The sequence below is a fragment of the Hyperolius riggenbachi genome, chromosome 4 (assembly GCF_040937935.1).
Source record: "Hyperolius riggenbachi isolate aHypRig1 chromosome 4, aHypRig1.pri, whole genome shotgun sequence".
Lineage (NCBI taxonomy): Eukaryota > Metazoa > Chordata > Amphibia > Anura > Hyperoliidae > Hyperolius > Hyperolius riggenbachi.
In genome coordinates this window covers 59,956,037-59,975,890 of record NC_090649.1, presented here as the reverse complement: position 1 = coordinate 59,975,890, position 19,854 = coordinate 59,956,037, and the positions used below count along the sequence as shown (strand labels likewise).

Sequence of the window (19,854 nt, the reverse complement as noted above, 5' to 3'; positions counted from 1 at the left end):
GCACGCCGGCGGCGATCAGAAGTTAGGGAGGGACGCTGCAGGGAGGGGGGAAGCATGTAGCTAGCGCTAGGGGAGGTCCCATCAAAGTTTTGCTGGGGTGGCTTCTTGATTTGTAATTACTCCCATGCTTGGTGCAAATCTTAGGTGCTCTATTCCTCACTATCATATAGAAACAAAGCTAAAGCCCTTTACACATGTACTACCGGGGTCGTTGGAAAACAAATGACGAACAAATGACGAACAACTGGGCAATGATTGTAAAAACAAAAATATCACACCGACGGTAAAAGACAGCGATTATTACCCATGAATCCCCGCTACTCGCTATTAATTGTTCGTACTGCATGATGGCCAACGATCGACCCATTCAAAATACTTACCTGCTGCAAATTTACAAAACCACGTTCTTCAGGGGCGTAACTAGGAATTGCTGGGCCCCCCTGCAGAAATTCTGAGCGGGCCCCCCCTCACCCCTGGGGCCCGCTCAGGACTGTTTTTGGGGGGCTGGAGGGGTCACAGCATGAGAGGAGAGCTTGGTGGCACGTCGGTGGGGAGGGGTCCCCCGTCCCGGTCACCCCCCCTCCCTCACCTCGGGCTCTCCCCTCTGTGCTCCCCTCCAGCACTGAATAAAGTGTATGCTGTCGGCGTGGCAGCGGCGGATACATACCTTCCGTGCGTTCCACGGATGTTCCTCTCTCTAGCTTCTGACGCGACTTCCTGTATAAACAGGAAGTCGCGTCAGACACTAGAGGGAGAAACTTCTGCGCTGGAACGCACAGAAGGTATGTATCTGCCGCTGCCCACCGCTGCACACATATGGTTATTGATGCTGGAGGGGAGCGCAGAGGGGAGAGCCCGAGGTGAGGGAGGAAGGGGGGGCCGTCCCCACCAACGTGCCACCATGCTCTCCCCTCATGCTGCTCCAGCCCCCCAAAAACGGCCCTGAGTGGGCCCCAGGGGGGCCCTGGCCCCTACGCGAGAGCATAGGCTGCATCCCCTATTGTTACGCCCGTGACGTCCTTATTTTTGCACGGTTCAGTGACGATCTGATCAGGAGACCATCGTCGTGTCATCGCTCAATTCAAATGTGTGCCGAGCCCCCGATGCTTGTCTCTAACCATCGGGGATCGCACGTTTGCTGGTGACCGCTGTCGCACGTACATAAAGAAGCTTAACTGCTTTGGTATACATACAGCACACATGGGAAATAATGCGTATTTAATGTCAGTGGGAGGCCTCTCATGTCTCCAGCACATGTGGAAGCAGTTTAGCAGTTGCAGTTATTGTACAGAAAGGAGGGAGGGATTGTGAATGAAATGTTTGTCATATACTGTTGTAGAGAACACTGAAGGATTGCATATACACAATGCAAATAAATCATCCTTATCAGCGTGACTGCATCAAATGAGAAACCACCCTAATCGCTGTAGATTTCTAGTTGTAAAATAGAAAGCACTACAATGGGGGGGGGGGGGGGGGGGAGAGACAATTCTATAAAATGACAGCAAGCATATAGTAAAAAGCACAGTTGTTTAAAATAATTGGAGGGCTTTGAGAAAGACATGGGCTGCTTTCTCCTCATTTACCCACCTATGTGCCCAGTGCTTGTTTAAAACCTCAACATCCTTCTTATTATATGCATTTATGATACCATTAATTTAAAGCGGGATTAAACTTTGTATATGATTTATTTAAAAAATACATTATTTGGCACTCTTGCAATAAATTGACTGTGCCTGTAAAACACTTTGGCTAACTATATTGGGGCGGCTACCTATACTGGAGGGGGCACCTTGGTTACATATTATTATGCAAGAAGGGGCCTCAGGGGGAGGGGAACAAATTATGTGCTGCTTTGGGCCACAAAAATATTAACCTATTTTAGTTCCTGGACATAGAAACTACGTCCAGGAACCATGCGCGCTCCCGCGGCCGATCGCGCGCGTGCACGCGTGCTCCCGGCCCGCGGTTCGTTAGCCAGGCAATCAGTGAATCGGGCTATGGTGCCCGGTCACTGATTCCTCTCCCCCGCTGAAAAAGTGACAGCTTCTCTCGGAAGCTGCGCTTTTTCTGGCTGTTACCTCCCCCATGCGTCTCTCTAAGCGTATGTTACGCTTAGAGTGACGTCATGTAAACAAACTCATGGCCGCCATCTTGTGGCCAAAAAGTAAAACTACAACTAAAAGTAATAAAAATAAAACTCAAGACACATTTACATTATAAAACTATTGTTTACATCCCACCCTCCCAAAAATACCCAAATAAAATGTTTAATATAAAAAAACAAAAAACATTACAATAAAAAAAAAAACATGTATATATTTACCTAAGGGTCTAAACGTTTTAAATATCAATGTAAAGATTAAATATTTCTATATTTTTTTTATTTTAAACTTGTAAGTAGTGATAGATGCAAAATGGAAAAAATGCACCTTTATTTCCAAATAAAATATTGTCGCCATACATTGTGATAGGGACATAATTTTAACGGTGTAATAACCGGGACATATGGGTAAATACAATACGTGAGTTTTAATTATGGAGGCATGTATTATTTTAAAACTATAATGGCTGAAAACTGAGAAATAATGATTTTTTTCCATTTTTTTCTTATTCTTCCTGTTAAAATGCATTTACAGTAAAGTGACTCTTAGCAAAATGTACCCTCCAAAGAAAGCCTAATTGGAGGCGGAAAAAACAAGATATAGATCAGTTCATTGTGATAAGTAGTGATAATTGGTGGCGGAAAAAACAAGATATAGATCAGTTCATTGTGATAAGTAGTGATAAAGTTATAGGCTAATGAATGGGAGGTGAACATTTCTCAAGTGAAAAACGACGGAACGCGAATGGGTTAAGGACACTTTGTTCCCTACAGGTACACTTTAACCTCCTTGCCGGTTTTCCCGACCTGAGCTCGGGGTAGAAAAAAGCAGCTGCTATCGGTGATCCCGAGCTCAGGTCGGGGTAGGCATTGCAGAGCTTTACCTGTAGTTGTGGAGTCCCGCGCGCGATCTCGCTGCGCAGCGGGACTCCAGCCTCTCTCCCCAGCAGTGGGGTCTTTCCCTGGCCGCCGGGATCCCCCATGTCCCCGTTATTCTTCCAGCCAGTTGGAGCAGCGCAGCCGTGGTGGCAGCAGCAGAGCGGTGGTGGCAGCGTGACGTCATCGGGGGCGGGGCTAATATTGAAAATGAACTTCTCTATATTAGAGAAATATAGAGAAGTTCGTTTATATGTATATTAGCGCCATCTTGTGGGCAAAGAGAAAACTGCAGCACAGGAGCCCAGGAAGGTACTTTTTTTTTTTTTTTTTGCTGCAGATCTCCCTGCCAGAATGATTTTTTTTCAGGTTTTAGGGTCTGAAAGAGTGAAAAAAAATTGCACCGCTTTTAGACCCTAAAATCTGGAAAGAATCAGACCGCCAAGGAGGTTAAAGGGCATCCAAGGATAAAATAAACTGATGAGAAAAACAATTTTAACTATCCTCCTTCTTCTAAAAATTACTTTTTTTAGATATCCCAGTTTCATTTTATATTTAAATTAAATTTTTAGGTTTTTATTTTTTCATTGACACCTTCAAATATGGTATTAAAGTGAACCTAAAGCCGCAATAGCAGCATAGGGGGCGATATACACTCACGTTCCCATGCCTGTCGGCCGGTGACGGCAAAACCGGAAGTGTTCGCCGGCGGGTCCAGAAGCATCGGACCGGAGCTGCGAGGGCACCGATCGGCTGCAGGGGGCTGAGGGAAGCCCCAGGTGAGTTAATCTCATTTTTTTTTAACCGGCTTTAGGTTCACTTTAAGAGGTACGAAATTTATTTTATCTCTTTCCTGCTCTCAGAAGCCATTTACTGACAGGAAAGTGTTTTATGGCTGTAATTACTTATTAGTAAGGGTTATGCTAGTCAGACCAAGTCCGACCTTGGCAGAAACTGTCACTAGGTTTCTTTATAGTAGGATCGATTTAAATCAAGTGAAACCACAAAATAGCGATCTGTTTCCAAAATTTTAGTTTCACACTTTATTATTATATTCACAAAAAATTATTTTGCTTCTTCAAAAAGATAGAAAATTCTTTGTAAAGTAGCAGAAGAATGTGTGGTACAGACAAAAAAGCAGATCATAGACATAGAGAATTATCTTGACCAGAGAATATGTACAGTCATAAAAGACCAAAAATGAATTTGATTAGTAAAGAGGTATCTGTTCCAACCAGACACAACCCGGGACCTGACTGATGGCTGACATAGGGAAACTCAGCTGCAAACACAGTGTGCACCCTATGTCAGCCATCAGTCAGGTGCCGGGTTGTGTCTGGTTGGAACAGATACCTCTTTACTAATCAAATTCATTTTTGGTCTTTTATGACTGTACATATTCTCTGGTCAAGATAATTTTCTATGCTTTGTAAAGGCCTGACGAAGGGTTAATAACCCGAAACGGACTAGTGTCGTCGCCTGAACTAAAATTACCTTTTTTCATCAAACAAAGCACACAGTGTCTATGATCTGCTTTTTGTATTGCTTTTTTGTCTGTACCACAAATTCTTCTGCTGCTTTACGAAGAATTTTCTATCTTTTTGAAGAAGAAAAATAATTTTTTGTGAATATAATAATAAAGTGTGAAACTAAAGTTTTGGAAACAGATCGCTATTTTGTGGTTTCACTTAATTTAAATCGATCCTCCTATAAAGAAACCTGCTACTATTTGAGCATAGTGGTGTGCTCAAGTGTGGATCGTTACACTAACAAGAGTTCCTTTTCTGTTACCTGGGACTCATTCCCAACCATATTGAAACACAGAAACTGCCACTTGCATACCTGATGTTTAACTTTTTCAGGCAGAGAAAGAAAAAAAGGAACACAGCCTAGTTATTTGTGTGCTTGGCACTGTACATACATATATCTATCTTATCATGTCACACGTCACCTCGGTTGTCCTTTAAATTAACGTGTTGTAACAATGCGTACCTCTTAATCCCGGTAAGCCAGGGACTCCTGGTTCACCTTCCATTCCTTCATGACCTGGTTCCCCCTTTTGCCCAGGAGGACCTAAAAAATTAAAAGAGATGTCAGAAACCGTGGAAAAAAAGATCAACAGCACATGCACAATAATAAGCAAAGGAAATATCGCATACTAGCGTCATCATCACCGCCATTTTGTTTTTGTAATTTTTACTCAGTTGAGAAATAAGACCCTGCAGTTGTTCATTGGCCAGTAGTGATTAGTGAGGACCACGAGGTCCACATAATTGTCATTTTGCACCGTAATTCTACATTTTGGAAAAAAAATCGTAACTAATCTCATTCTAATCGTAAGCAGGATTTTTTGATTTCGTGATGACTTTAGTGGTTGATGAAAAAAAAACAATCGTTACCGAAATCATGCAAAATTACACGTAGTTACTCAAAATGACAAATGTATTGCACCAAATCAATTGACTTTCCAAATCGTAAGTAAATGTGGTTGTAATTGCAACATTTTTCACATAACCATAATTAGCAGATAATGGATCATCGCTTGTAGTGATGAGAATAATGTGCTAATTTCACTTCCATGAAATGTTGCATACAATTTTGCAATTAGGATTATAATTTATTACGAATTCAATAAAATAATGGATTTAGCATAATCCATTCATACATTTTGCATGTTTTTGTGAAATTACCTATGTGGCCATTGTAAACAATCTCTCTCATAAATTGGGAAAACACCTTGATGCAAACTAGAAACAACTGGAAATGAGTTGGAACTGTGTCTCATGCTCCCTGTTACCTCCTTTCAACCAAAAAGATGGCTGCCCCCATGAAGTCACAAACATTTGCCTGTTCTTTTAAAACAGGGTGGGTAAGAGATTATATTACCTATCTATTTTAACCTCCTGGTCGTTATGGTGCACTGCTCAGGCCCTGGTGGGCCGATTTGCACATTTTTTTTTCAAACACGCAGCTAGCACTTTGCTAGCTGCGTTTTTGTTGAGATCGCCGCTACCCGCCGCGAAAGAGCCCCCCCTCCTCCGACCCCTTGCGCAGCCTGTCCAATTACCGTCAGGCTGCGCTATGGGGTGGATCGGGACTCCCCCTGATGTCACAAAGTTGATGACGTCATCGCGATCGTTGCCATGGTGACGGGGGAAGCACATACAGGAAATCCTGTTCAGAACAGAATTTCCTGTTGGGTATTTGCGCCGGCGGTGATCGGAGGGGTGGGTGGGAAAGCGAAGGGAGGGGGGAAGCATGTAGCTAGCTAGCGCTAGGCTAGCTACATGTTAAAATAAAAAAAAAGCTTAAAAAAACCCTCCCGCGGCCGTGCGCCGCAAACAATCAGAACGCCAGGGAGGTTAATGAACATAACTAATGTAACTTAATGACAGTATGTTTGTTTAGGCTGAAGTTCCCCTTTATGGCCAGTGCACACGCTCGATTAAAGTTGCTGAACAGGGATCAGGACCCGATCCCTCGGTCTACATTGCGGGCAGAGGCTGTGCAGATGCGTCAGAAGCAACATGTTCTGCTCTAGGCAGGCTGGTGGAGCGACACCGGCGGGGTAAACGGGTGAGAACAATGCCATCTCCCTTTGCATGGCTGAAGTATTTCACCAGGACGGATCACTAGCTGAGCAGTCGGAGGGCTGCAGTACACTTGCTGGATTCTCGGCAAACGTGGTCACTGTCGGCCACCTCAGCCGAGTGTCATCTTGTGAGCATACTGGCCTTAAAGTGAACCCGAGCTGAAAATAAACTAATGAAATAAACAATTTTATTTATCCTCCTACTCCTAAAAATCACTTTTTTAAGTATCCCATGATTTTATTTTATATTTACACATTTACAAAGTAGGCTGAATGCTTTAGGGCCCGTTTCCACTTGAGTGGTTTTTGCTCCAAATCCACAGAGTTTCCCCGCAGGCAAATCGAACAGGGGAAACTCTGCCATAGAGAACAATGGTACCGCCGGCCGAATCGCTTGCGTTAGCGATTCGGCTGGCATTTCCATCCAAATTTGTGCGAATCACATAGCCGTGCATGGCACAGCTGGTGGGATTCGTCAGCGTATCCGCAGACACTGCGCGTCTCGCAGACACGTGCGGCTCAAGTGGAAACAGGATCTTACAGTCTCTAATCGGTGGCAGCCTATTAAGTGTCCCAGAGTTAGAAAAAGGTCAATTTAATAGTTCATGTATTCATCTCTCCCTGCCCTCAGAAGTTGTATTCTGCCAGGAAAACTTTTATGGCTGTAATCTGCTTATCAGTGATGTTTACTATATTCCTGACAAGCTACTGACAAGACAGAAGCGGTCACTTCCATGCCTAGAAATTCTCTCTTTCCGGCAGCAAAATAAAACAAGTAAAACAGCCTGGTTATTAATATGTTTTGCATTGTACATACACATGTTTATCTCATCACGTCACATTAATTCCTGTAATAACTGAAATACAACCTTTGAGTGACCTGGCCCCTCACAGTTGGAGGACTGTGTTTGAGCTTTCAAAAAAGTATAGATTGAATGCGTTCCTTACTTGTTAGAACTACCATTTGTACTCCTTAACATTAATTATTATGTACAGTAATTGTAATCACTCTCCTCCCAGCCAGAGGATCAGAAGGTCAAGGATGGAGGCTTCTTGGCAGCAGAACTTGAGACTTAGGCAAGATATTTATTGTATTCATATCGCTTTTCACTTTACTTTTGTGGGAACCAAACAGCCACTGGCGTAACAATAGGGGATGCAACCCCTACCATCGTGGGGGGGCCCGGGGCCCCCCTAGGGCCCTCTCAGGGACTTTTGGGGGGCAGGAGGGGTTGCAGCATAAGAGGAGAGTGTGGCAGATTGGTGGGGAGGGGGGACATCCCCCCCCCCTCCCTCACCTCGGGCTCTCCTCTCAGCGCTCCCTCTCCTGCAATCATTGGTGGCAGCGGGCAGCAGCGGGGCGGCGGCGGCAGGCAGGCTGAGCACATACTTCCTTTTTGCCGGAGGTCTTCCGTTCTCTAAGAGCTTCTTGCAACTTCCTGTGTAAACAGGAAGTTGCTCTTAGAGAACGGAAGACCTCCAGCAAGAAGGAGGTAATGTATTCAGCTTGCCGCCACCGCTGCTTCTGCCCGCTGCCACCAATGATTGCAGGAGGGGGAGCGCTGAGAGGAAAGCCCGAGGTGAGGGAGGGGGGGAATTCCCCGCTCCCCACCGATCTGCCACACTCTCCTCTTATGCTGCTACCCCTCCTGTCCCCCAAAAGTTCCTGAGCGGGCCCTAGGGGGGGAAGCTCAGGGATTTCTAGGTACGCCCTGCAAACAGCATATCCTGCCTGAAGATAGAGCTTGTCACAATGTCGGTACCAAACTAATCTCCCTGGCAGAACATTTGTAACCACAATGTTCAACCAACCCTGCGGCAGGAAAACAAGAAACGTTCAGACTGTCTCTGTGTCCTTCTCTATGGAGATCATGTGCCATAACATTGCGACTCCTCTAAATGTGACGCTGGCATGTCTGTGAGAATCTGACTGCATGTCTGTGTTTAGAAGTTTTATAAATATATTCAGTGACTCATGTAGTCTAACTTTTCATAGAAACTTTAGCATTTTTACGTGGTTTTGTTGTTGTTGTTGTTGTTGAAAACATGTTCTTCAAGTGGGATTGTCAGACACAAAATAAAATTCTGTGTTTATTATGTAGTCTACATCCTGACCCCGCATTGCAATCATTTCAATATAATCATAAATGTTTCTGCTGTAATTAATCTTATCTCAGTCAGCCTGACTCTATTCTGGTACATTGCCGGGGAGAGGGAAGCATGTTATCTCCCCTCCCACATCCCTGCTACTTACTAATTGGCTGAGGGCTGTTCAGTGTGACAGGTGACTGAGAAGAGAAATACACCTCCCCTATCTGCAGAATCTGCTGAAATACGATCTATGCTGTGCTCACATGTGTTTACAAAGCAAGCTAGATGTGACAGGGCAGTTTCTAGGAGAAAAAAAAGAGTAAGGGAGGAAATTATATCAGGATTGGCTTCAGTCAGAGGCAGAAATATTGAAAATGCCTGGAACAATATTCTCTTTATTTATTAAATAAAATTCACTGAAATCAAAATGTGGACAGTACAATACATATGTTATGTAAATAGAACAAGTATTTATCTACTTATGTGTTTTGTTTTTTCCTGAGATAGTATGGCTGTTCCTGCTGCTTTCAGGTGTGCATTCTTTTTAATATTGTTTTAACAGTTCAGCTAAACTCATTTTATTCTGAAACCTGTCTGATTGGTTGCAGCACAGCTCACGTCTGCACTGCACAAATGTGACAAATGTTTTGGTGGGATATAGTTATGTCATAAGTTATCCCACCTTGGAGTCATCTCACAAGGCAGAGTTTTAATACAACGTGGATTTTTACGAACGTTATTTTATGCAAGTGAATTGTTACATGCATAAAGTTTTGCCAATTAAAGTGGACCTGTAATGATAAAAATAAATAAATAAAAATGTTAGATGTTTACCTCAGTAGAGGGAAATCTCTGGTTTGTCCAGAGACTACCCAACGGACATGGCAACTACTGGAAATAAGTTATAAGCTAAAGTGATGCATTGTTAGAGGACCTTCTTATGATGTGAAGCTACATATTTACCGGAGACGAAAACCTGTCCAAGTAACGCTTTATCACGAATGCGCTGGCTCACGTTGTGCTCCCAGGGCCGAGAAGGTTCTGCGCAATAACTACCGCACATGCGCAGTACGCCCCCGGCAACGGAAGTGCCAGGCCATGCATGCACGACGAAGCGCGACATGGCCAGGCTATCGGACCAACCAGCGGGGGACAGGAGCCACCCAGGGAGGAGGTGAGGGACAAAGTGCCGTCAAGGTGGCGGAAGCACCAGGTAAGTATGGTATCTGATATGGTTTTTGTCTTAGGTCCACTTTAAGAAGACAAAATTAAATTTGGCATAGCCTTCGTAGAGTGTGTGTGTGTGTGTGGGGGGGGGGGGGGGGGGAGGCCCTGGAGGGGGCGGGATTCTGGTTCCTCTAGGCCCTTTATAAAATCCATGTGGTCTCGTTCTTCATGACTTAGCCGAGTCCTCTGTAACACACAGGCAATTAGACAGATGGAAAAATTAGGTCTCTGAACTCCCTCAGAGCCAAGCCTTTAAATGTTTTATATCTCTGTATGCCCAGACCCTCTTTCAGGCCTTTAGAGGTGTGCTTTGTAACCGCACCTTGGTTTCCTAGTCAACTTTGCCAACATGCACTTTGTTTTTCAACGGACAGGGGAACAATTATGAAAACACCTGTTATCTTGATTTGGTCTACAGAGTAATATGTGGAATAAAATCCAGGGTGAGTTTTATTTCTATTATGTATTTTTTTCCAGAAAACTGTGGTACCAATTTGTGTGTTTTTATTTCATTTCAACACATTTTTAGGGTCTGGAATCAACGGCACCTGTTTGTGGAACACCTGCATGTCATAATACGACATTGGCTGCAACCATGAGCACAAATCCATACCACACACACACACACACACACACACACACACACACACACACACACACACACACACACACACACACACACACACACACACACACACACACACACACACACACACACACACACACACACACACACACACACACACAGCACACACACACACACACACACACACACACACACACACACACTGTACACACACACACACACACACACACACAACACACACAACACACACAACACACACACACACACACACACACACCACACACACACACACACACACACACACACCACACACACACACAGCACACACACACACACTACAGCACAGCACACACACACATACACACACACCACACACACCACACACTGTACACACACACACACACCAACACACACACTGTACACACACACACACACACACACACACACACACACACACACACACACACACACACACACACACACACACATACACACACACCACACACTGTACATACACACACACACCACATACACACACACACACCACATACACACACACACACACTATACACACCCACACACACACTATGCACACACTATACGCACACACACACACACACACACACACACACACACCCCCCACACACACACACACACTATACACACACACACACACACACACACACACTTACATACCAGAACAGAATACACACACAGAGATGTTCAAATGCATATACAGAGACACAGAAAAACCGTAAGACAAAAGGGCTCCAGATAGATACCTACCTCAATAATCTAGCAGCTGGTTATGAATATGTTTTGCATTGTACATACACATGTTTATCTCATCATCTCTCATAATTCCAGTAATAACTGAAATTCAATTAAATGACCTGGCCCTTCACAGTTGGAGGACTGCGTTTGAGCTTAAAAAAAAAAAAAATGTAGACTGAATGCATTCCTTACTTGTTAGAACTACCAGTTGTACTCCTGAACATTTATTATTATGTAATTGTTGTCACTCTCCTTCTAGCTAGAAGATTAGAAGGCAGGGCCAGATTTACCATAAGGCACTGTAGGCAAGTGCCTACAGGCGCCAGATGATGGAAAGGCGGCCTTTCCCACTCCTTTCCTATGCACTGTCCCAATTAGGGTGTAAATGAGAGGTTACTCACCCTGCTCTCGGGATTCCACTGATCTCCCTTCAGTCAGGGGAACCTCTAGCTACTTATTACTGAGGGTACATTTAGCTACCTAATACTTGGGGGCACCTCTAGCTACTCAATATTGAGGGTACTTCTGGCTACCTAATACTAATGGGCACCTGTAGCTACCTATGACAGGCCAAAGGAAGTAAGAAGTAAGGTAGATGTGACAGCTGGGACAGCCAACACACTTGTGGTGGAGTCCGGTGGGGTTTGTAGGTTTATGGAGGGTGAAGTCTAAGGGGCCAGGACATCTGTGCCAATAGGCTCCGGTGGGGTAAATCCGGGCTTGTTAGAAGGTCAAGGATGGAGGCTTCCTGGTAGCATAAATGGAGACTTAGTCGACATCTTTATATCCCAACCCCATTGCCATTGCAGTGCTGGGACCCCCAAATTCATCGACTCTGGCTTGCGCAGTAGCATGGACCTCGGCTTTTAGCCATGCTCGTTTATGTAGGGAGCTCTCACAGGGTCTCAGCAAGAAGCAGGGTGTGAGAAGGATCCAAAGGCTTTCCTCTACCAAAGTAGGCTTAACTTTTCCCTCCATTGAAGTCAATGTTCTTCTTTAAGGCCTCTTTCTCACCAGGACGTTGCATTTTAGGGGACGTTATAGGTCGCATAACGTGCCCCTAACGCAACGCTTGGTGGTGTTGGAGGCGGACGTTACCTAGAGCTGCGTTATGCAGCTCTTGGTGCGCCTTTTTTGTGCTGTGAGATGCGGAGACCACGTGATCGCCAGCCAATTGCCGCCCAGAGCAGCCGCTCCAAGAAGTAAACACTGCACGCACGTCACTCAGTGCAGTGAATATTAATTAGCCATGTGGCTGGCCGCGGAGGAGGAGGGGAGACCTCCACCTCCAACATTACTGCGCATGTGCAAACAGTCTAACGTGGCTTAGCCCAGTATAATGTATAGCATGCATCACTTTCTTTAAACGTGCTGCGTTACAATGTAATGCAACGTGGGCACTGTGAACAGCCCATTGATTTTTCATTGCTGTGCGGTGGGCTGTGTTACAGGCTGCTCTAACGTGCGCTTGTAACGTCTTACTGTGCAAGCAGCCTAAGGCTACTTTCACACACCATATTTGCTGGTGATGTGTGCAGGGGTCCCTCATATGCAGCAGTGTGCACGTTGGAGTGGGATACCTGTCCTCGCTCCGGCCTTCCTCTAGTGTCTTGTGCAGCTTCTGACCTAGTCACTAGAGCTCCAGGTTTACTATGGTCACATGACAGTGAGCCTTGAACTTTAGTGGCCAGTTCAAAAGCCGGCAGGGACACTAGAGGAAGCAAACCGGAGCTTGGACAGGTAAGTATACATGGTAAAGCATGCTCCGCAGCGCACTCTACACACATCGGCATGCTGCCAATTGGCCCTCTGCATGGGGGGGGGAGGGGTGACAGTGACACATTGAGGGGGGTTGGCTAATTTGTGGGTCAAGCTATTTGGGCCAAAAGTGTGGGGCAGTCAGCCTATGTGCAGGAGAGCTTATTCACGCATATATACGCTAATTCATGAGATATACAGAAAAGGAGAGATAATTCATAAGATATTTTCCATGAATCAGCCTTCTTTGCTAAAACAGAAGAACAAAGTCTTTGCTTTTTTCTGCTTATAAAATGTACCGATATATGCACAAAATATACAAGAAGACTGGACAAAAGTAGCTCCGTTAGTTCACAATTGTAAAAGCAGGACCTCCTCCGGGTAAAAATAAAAATAATGAAATATATAACATTCCTTTGCTAAAACACTTGAAAAGAAAATACACTGACTGCGCATTCCCCGTAGAATAATGTATACATCTAAGCAAAACCACATGTGGGAGATGGAAGCCACTAACGGGTTGTTTGTGTTTTATGTAAAGGATTGATAAGATAGAGTTTCACTTTAACATTCTGCCTGCCGTTCCCACGTTATGAATATTACAAGAATTCAGAGTAAAATGTAAAACCTGCTATGGAAAGTCTCCCCCCCCCCATGCAAAACATATGAATCGTCTGAGATGCTTTAAACTCGGTGGGAGAACTTGGAATGTTTTATGGAGGTGGAAATAAACTGCGAGCTCCACCTAATTAAAGCTAGCGGTGCAAGCCAGGAAGTTGATTGTGTTAATTTCCCAGACATCTCATAAGCTCGGGGACATATGGACCTTTATGGTTCCTGTATAAGAAGCTCTGGATGCAGTTAAAGTGGAGCTGAACTCTTACACAGGAAAGAAGAAAAACACAGAGAAATGCACCCTGTATGTATTTAGAGAGTTTAGCCTGTCTAATTCCCACTTTATCTCACCACTGTAATTTGATATATCTGCTGTGTCAACTCTTCTGCCACAGCAGAGCAGCTAATTTGTAAACACAGGATGTTAACCCTATGGGCTTGATTGACAAAAGAGTGCTGACTGTTAGCACAGCCGTTTTCGCGCAAATTTTCTAAAATCAATATCGTTTTCACGCATAAACACAAATTTCCAGGCGAAAACGATAACGATTTGACGCAAAAATTCGCATTTGCGCGCAAAACGTTTAATTGCGCACGCAAATTCGCGATCGCACATCAACGTGAAAATTCTCACGAAAACGGCCGTGCTAACAGTTAGCACTCTTGTGAATCAAGCCCAATGTCTGCTTCCATGAAAGCAGGAAGTAGACACACTGCAGATTTATTGCAGGGTTTGTATCAGGTGTAACAAAGAATTGTTTTTCCTTTAAAGGACATTATGCTGTTGCTTATCTTTTAGAGTAGAGATTAAATTCTGAGTTCAAGTCCACTATAATGTACGTTCTAAACCTTCTGTCAGATCACGCTGGCGAATAAGCGGCACTGGCATCCATAGCCAGCTGTACGGGGGCAGCATTAATGACAATGAACGCTGAAACGGGAGACCAAAAACACAGGGGTGCTGCTAAGGTTCTTGTTGTCCCAAGTGGCACATCATTCATGTCCCCCTCATAGGCCCTTTCTCCTGTAATAATAGGTAGCCAAAGGTGTCCCCCCTCCACCCAAAAAATAGGTAACCATCCAGTAAGCCCAAAAGTGAACCCAACTAGTATAGGTAGCCGTCCCCAGTATAGGTAGTCAAAGTGTCCTCCCCCCCCCAATATAGATGACCCACAGTCAGGGCCGGGCCGAGGCATAGGCTGGAGAGGCTCCAGCCTCAGGGCGCAGTGTAGGAAGGGACGCACAATTCATTCAGCTGTCATTCCTAATTGTGTATGAAGCAGAAAGAAATAAGAAAAGGGGATACATAGCAGTGACTGCAAGCCAGATAACTAGATATTAAGGTTTTGGGGAGGTTGTGGGCCCTGTGGCGCTCTTAGTCTAATAGCAATCAGTGTGTGACAGCTGGGGTGGGAGGGATGGAGGGGCGCACTTTGGTGTCTCAGCCTTGGGTGCTGGAGGACCTTGTCCTGCTCTGCCCACAGTATAGGTGGCAAAAGGGCATACATGACATTTTGTCGCCCAGTCTTTTTAGCACAGGGTGAGCCGAATGATGGCTCATCCTGCTGCTGCACAAATACAGGGCAGCATTAAATACGACCCCCCTTCTGAGTTGTAGCAGCTCGAAGGGAGAAGTAATCTGTGGGAATTACCCTTGGGTGGCCATAAACATGATAACAGCAGTGTGTGCGCTAAAACGACCTGCTTATAGCCAAAGGCATTGTGTTCAGTGGGGGTATGCAGCTGCCTCCCTATATCCAAGACTAACATACCTGCATACTAGCGAGAGCTGTGTATGTGGAGGTTAACTCAACTAAACCACCGCCTCCCTATGCTGCATTCCATCTTCTTCCACTTCCGCTTTCTATGCCGGAACTACCACTTTGTAGGCAGAAGGGTAAGAAGATGAAACACAGCATGTAGCGCATAGGAAGGGAGGCGGTGGCTTAGCAGATTTAGCCCCCGCATACACAGCTCTCATCTCCCACACACTGCAGGACAATCTCGGTTTTCGAAAGAACTTTCTTGCTCATCAATATTGACCAACCCTGCCAGGAGCATAACTAGGGGGTTGGGGGGGGGCAGCCCCTGCAGCTGCAGGGTGGCCTGGATGTGTGGGGTGGACTGCAACAACTAACCTTCCATTTCTCTGATACTCTAGATCGTATGGATTTGTAGTTACTCCCCTCCTTAACCCTACTTGTGAGTTCCATCACATCTTCTACTGCCTGTTTACAAACTTCGGAAGGTACTACACCACATCTTGCTTTTATCTCTACCTCCACCAATTTCAACAGGTATGTTCCCCGAACAAACTTAAATGCAACATTATTCATCACTAACCTTGGTTTACCCTAAGGACTTTCCTAAATCAGATGTCAGAAGAAGACAATGTGACGACACGCAAAAACACTAGATTCATGGCTGATGAGCGTTAGATGGATGTTTCAGTTGGGTTTATAGAAGGGACACTGACTATCACAGGCACCACATGTGGGGAACATGCGGCATCTGTGGACCATCCCTCTGGTCATGTGCTATCAGTACACCAGATCTGCAGTTCATTCCCTTGATGTTGTCTTCATTACAGACAACTTGTTCTCTTCGTGTTTCACCTCAATTGACTCTGGAGGATAATGCGCCTCACCGAGCCAATTTCCACTGCGATGCTATACAATTCTCCTCCACCGCTGCCAGAAGTCGCTTGAGGGACAAAGAGCTCTTAAGAGTGTCAAGCTCGAAAGATGATTAATTTTTTGGAACTTTGTTTTTGTCGTTTTCTCACAGATGTTGTTCGTTTTCCACATAATCCACTATTATTTTTTAATTGACATACACGTTTTGTTAATTTTGTCCAGCTTCTTGCCCCCAGTATTCTCACGCATTCATATTTTCTCAATAATGTTAGCTATTGCTTCCTTCTTATTACGGTGGGAAGGCTCATAAACCACCAATGGTCCAATTCTAGTGAACGATTGACCTTCCGATCTCGTAATTACGATCAGATCGGAGAGAGTGTTGAAGGTGCCAATCAAAACAAATGACCAGATTATCAATCCATTTTGTGGACCAATTCTATCATAAATGATCAGATTGGCTATAGTTATTTATGGAACTGATAGATGATTTATACTCATTTCCCTCTGATTATTGAATTGGAAGGTTGATAGTTTGTTAAAATAGCACCCTAATGGGCACCTTAAAGGGCCACTGCAGCAAAAAAAAGTAAGCAGTTCAAATCTGACAGAACTGACAGGTTTTGGGCCAATCCAACTCCTCATGGGAGATTCTCAGGGTTTTCTTTGTTTTCTAAAGTATTTCCTGAATGGCAGTTGCTAATACCTCCCAAAATAGTGTGTAAGTGATAAAGGAGGTTGGCTGGCATCTTACTATTTTGGCAGTAAGACTTAATGATTGCCATTCAGGAAATGCTGTAAAAAACAAAGAAAACTCTAATCCCCCATGGGCAGATGGACTAGTCCAAAACCTGTCAGTTCGGTCAGATTTTAGCTGCTTACTTTTTCCGCTATAGTGGCCCTTTTTAGGGATCTCTATAGACATGCCAATGGCAGTTAAACTTCCTGATAGAGCCACCCAAACTGTAAAGCCAAAGAATATGTGTCCAGTTTAAGGCTTGATGGTCTAAAATTCAGAAAGGCTGCTAGCATCAGCATATAAATCACCGTTGGTTTGTACACCTTCATGAAGCCTCTTTCCAGGCTCAATTAAAACATGTTAAGGTAACATATTTTGTAACCTTAACAAGGTAAGGTAAGGTAAGTTATCTTATGTGTGAGAAAGCACCAGTCAGTAAGCTGCAGTGAATTGTGACTTTTACAATGATAACATTACTTTGGAACAAAGGCAGGTATGATAAGCATAACGGGCGTCAATGAGGTATTAAATAAATTAAAAACCGTTTAAAATTGGGGAGGGGGGGGGGAGGTAATGGTGGACTTACCTCCCCACAAAAGAAGACACAATAATGTGTAATATACAAATTACATTTATTTCTTACTCCAAAAGATCTGCAATGCCCGCTTCCTCAGGCCTTGCCCGGGTGTTACTACCCTTTTCTATCTACGGAGAGCGAACATTCCCCATTGGTGCATTCAGTGGTTGCCTAGCACGGCAACCTGTGTTTGTGAGTATACCATCCTATCAATGAATAACCTGTATACCATCGATTTTACACTCTCGGGGCTACCGAATCTTCCTTTTTGTCTCAACATTTTTAAAGCTTATTTATAAAGCGCTAACATAATATGCAGCGCAGTACAATAGTTAGTGGAGGCAATACAAAGTTGAACAATATAACACGTAGACAAGTGTACACACAATAGTGAAACAATAAACAATGGTGCGAAGGCTGCAAGGTAGAAATCAATAGAGAAGAGTCCATATGGTGGTGGAGAAGAGTGCATGGGAAAGAGGACCCTGCCAAATAGGCTTACAATCTAAGGGGTGGAGGAGTGGGACAAATTAGGGGGTGGGATGGTGGCTCAATGGGGGGATTGGAGCTATGAAGATGGTGGGTAGACTATGGTAAACAGATGGGTGTTCAAAGCTTGGTTGAATGAGTTAAAGGTGGGGGCGAACCTGATGGGTGAAGGGAGGGAGTCTCAAAAAGTAGAGACTGCTCTGGAGAAATCCTGGAGCCTCACAAGTGACACAAGGGGTATGCAGATCACACACCATGCGCCCATATGCAATTCACATTTTCTCCTGAGTGATAATTTTTCAACTTCTTTTTAAAATAACTTTTCAGCACTTTGCAATTGAAATAGTACCAAAAAGTAGGTGAAAAAATACTGTCAAAATTATTTTGAGTATTTTCTTGCTTGCTGGTGGTTTAAAAGGCACTTTATTATTTCCCTCTCCATAACCCAAAACCCTAAGGTTTACCTGTTGGGAGTAAAGCCCCCAAAACTCACAAATTTACAGCATAGACTCCTGCAATATATTTTTGTTGCCGCTAAAACCTACATAGCCTCACAATGGCTACAGCCTTCCCTCTCTTTGTTAGTATTGGAGCGAAGAATCGACCATATAATGGTGTGTGAACGTCTTAACGGTTTAATCAGAGACACAATGGACCAATTCACCAATATTTGGGAGCCATGGGTGGAGTTTAGAGGGAACCTTAATTTTCTAGCCATTCTAGAGGCTTAGCCCACTCTGATATTTATACACGCAGGAGGCTCAAACTAAAGTTCTGAAAGTAACAACTGTAGGCTCCCTAATGATAAGACCCTGGATCTCCCATTACGATACTATTGCCAACACTTTAGGCCAAATATGTGAAACTTTCTACCATTACCATCTCTGTTACCCCCAATGTTATAGTTTCTACTTCTTTCTTTTCTTCTTTCCTTAAAACATACAGTTCACCATTCTTGCTAAGTAAAACTCATATTGTTTAAATATGTAACGGCTGTATTTCTATGTATTTTTCTAGTTATGTAGTCACCCTACCCATGTTGGGTGGTGGCGACTCTTTGGCTAATTATGTACCGATTTTCTGTTCCTAAAATAAAATACTTTGAAACTAAAAGGCACTTTATTGACAAGTTTGAAAATATCACCTAGACAAAAACGTGAGAGAAAAAGTTAATTGCATATGGCCCATGTGTGGTATATCAGAACTTTCAGCACTACACATATGCCCATTTGCAATCAAAATTGTCTTCTGAGCTTTTCCCTGGGTGATATTTTTAAACTTGCCAGTAAAATGTCCTTTAAGGGCTCGTTTCCACTTGTGCGGCGTGCGTCTCGCAGACGCACGCCGCACTGAGCGAGTGGGCGGGATCGCAGGCGAATCCCATGAGCCGTGCCATGCACGGCTATGGGATTCGCAGCCTCGGCAGCGAAAACTGCGGGGTATTCCGGGCGAATCGCTCCCGCGAGCGATTCCGCAGCGGCGCCGTCATCCCCTATGGCAGAGTTTCCCCGTGCGAATCATGTGCGGGGAAACTCTGCAGAATCGGCGGCGAAATCGCCGTAGTGGAAACGGGCCCTAAAGGGAACCAGAGGCCCCAGAAAAAAAGATTTTATACATACCTGGGGCTTCCTCCAGCCCCATACGCACGGATCGCTCCCACGCCGCCGTCCTCTACTGCCTGGATCCGCCGGTACCGGGTCCCGTCATGGCCGCCAGTCGGAGGACACGGTCAATAGTCCACATCACACGGAGATCCCTCCATGTATGTACGCGTGGGGCTGCCTACAGCG

At 44.6% G+C, this 19,854-nt stretch overlaps 1 protein-coding gene across 1 annotated transcript in view; it reads right to left on the bottom strand.

Annotated features, from left to right (window-relative positions):
- SCARA5 (scavenger receptor class A member 5) overlaps positions 1 to 19,854 on the bottom strand; it is a 521,618-nt gene that overhangs the window by 237,039 nt on the left and 264,725 nt on the right. The window contains exon 6 of the mRNA XM_068280108.1: positions 4,973 to 5,053. Coding sequence (XP_068136209.1) covers positions 4,973 to 5,053 — 81 coding nt within the window. The remainder of the gene's footprint in view (positions 1 to 4,972; positions 5,054 to 19,854) is intronic.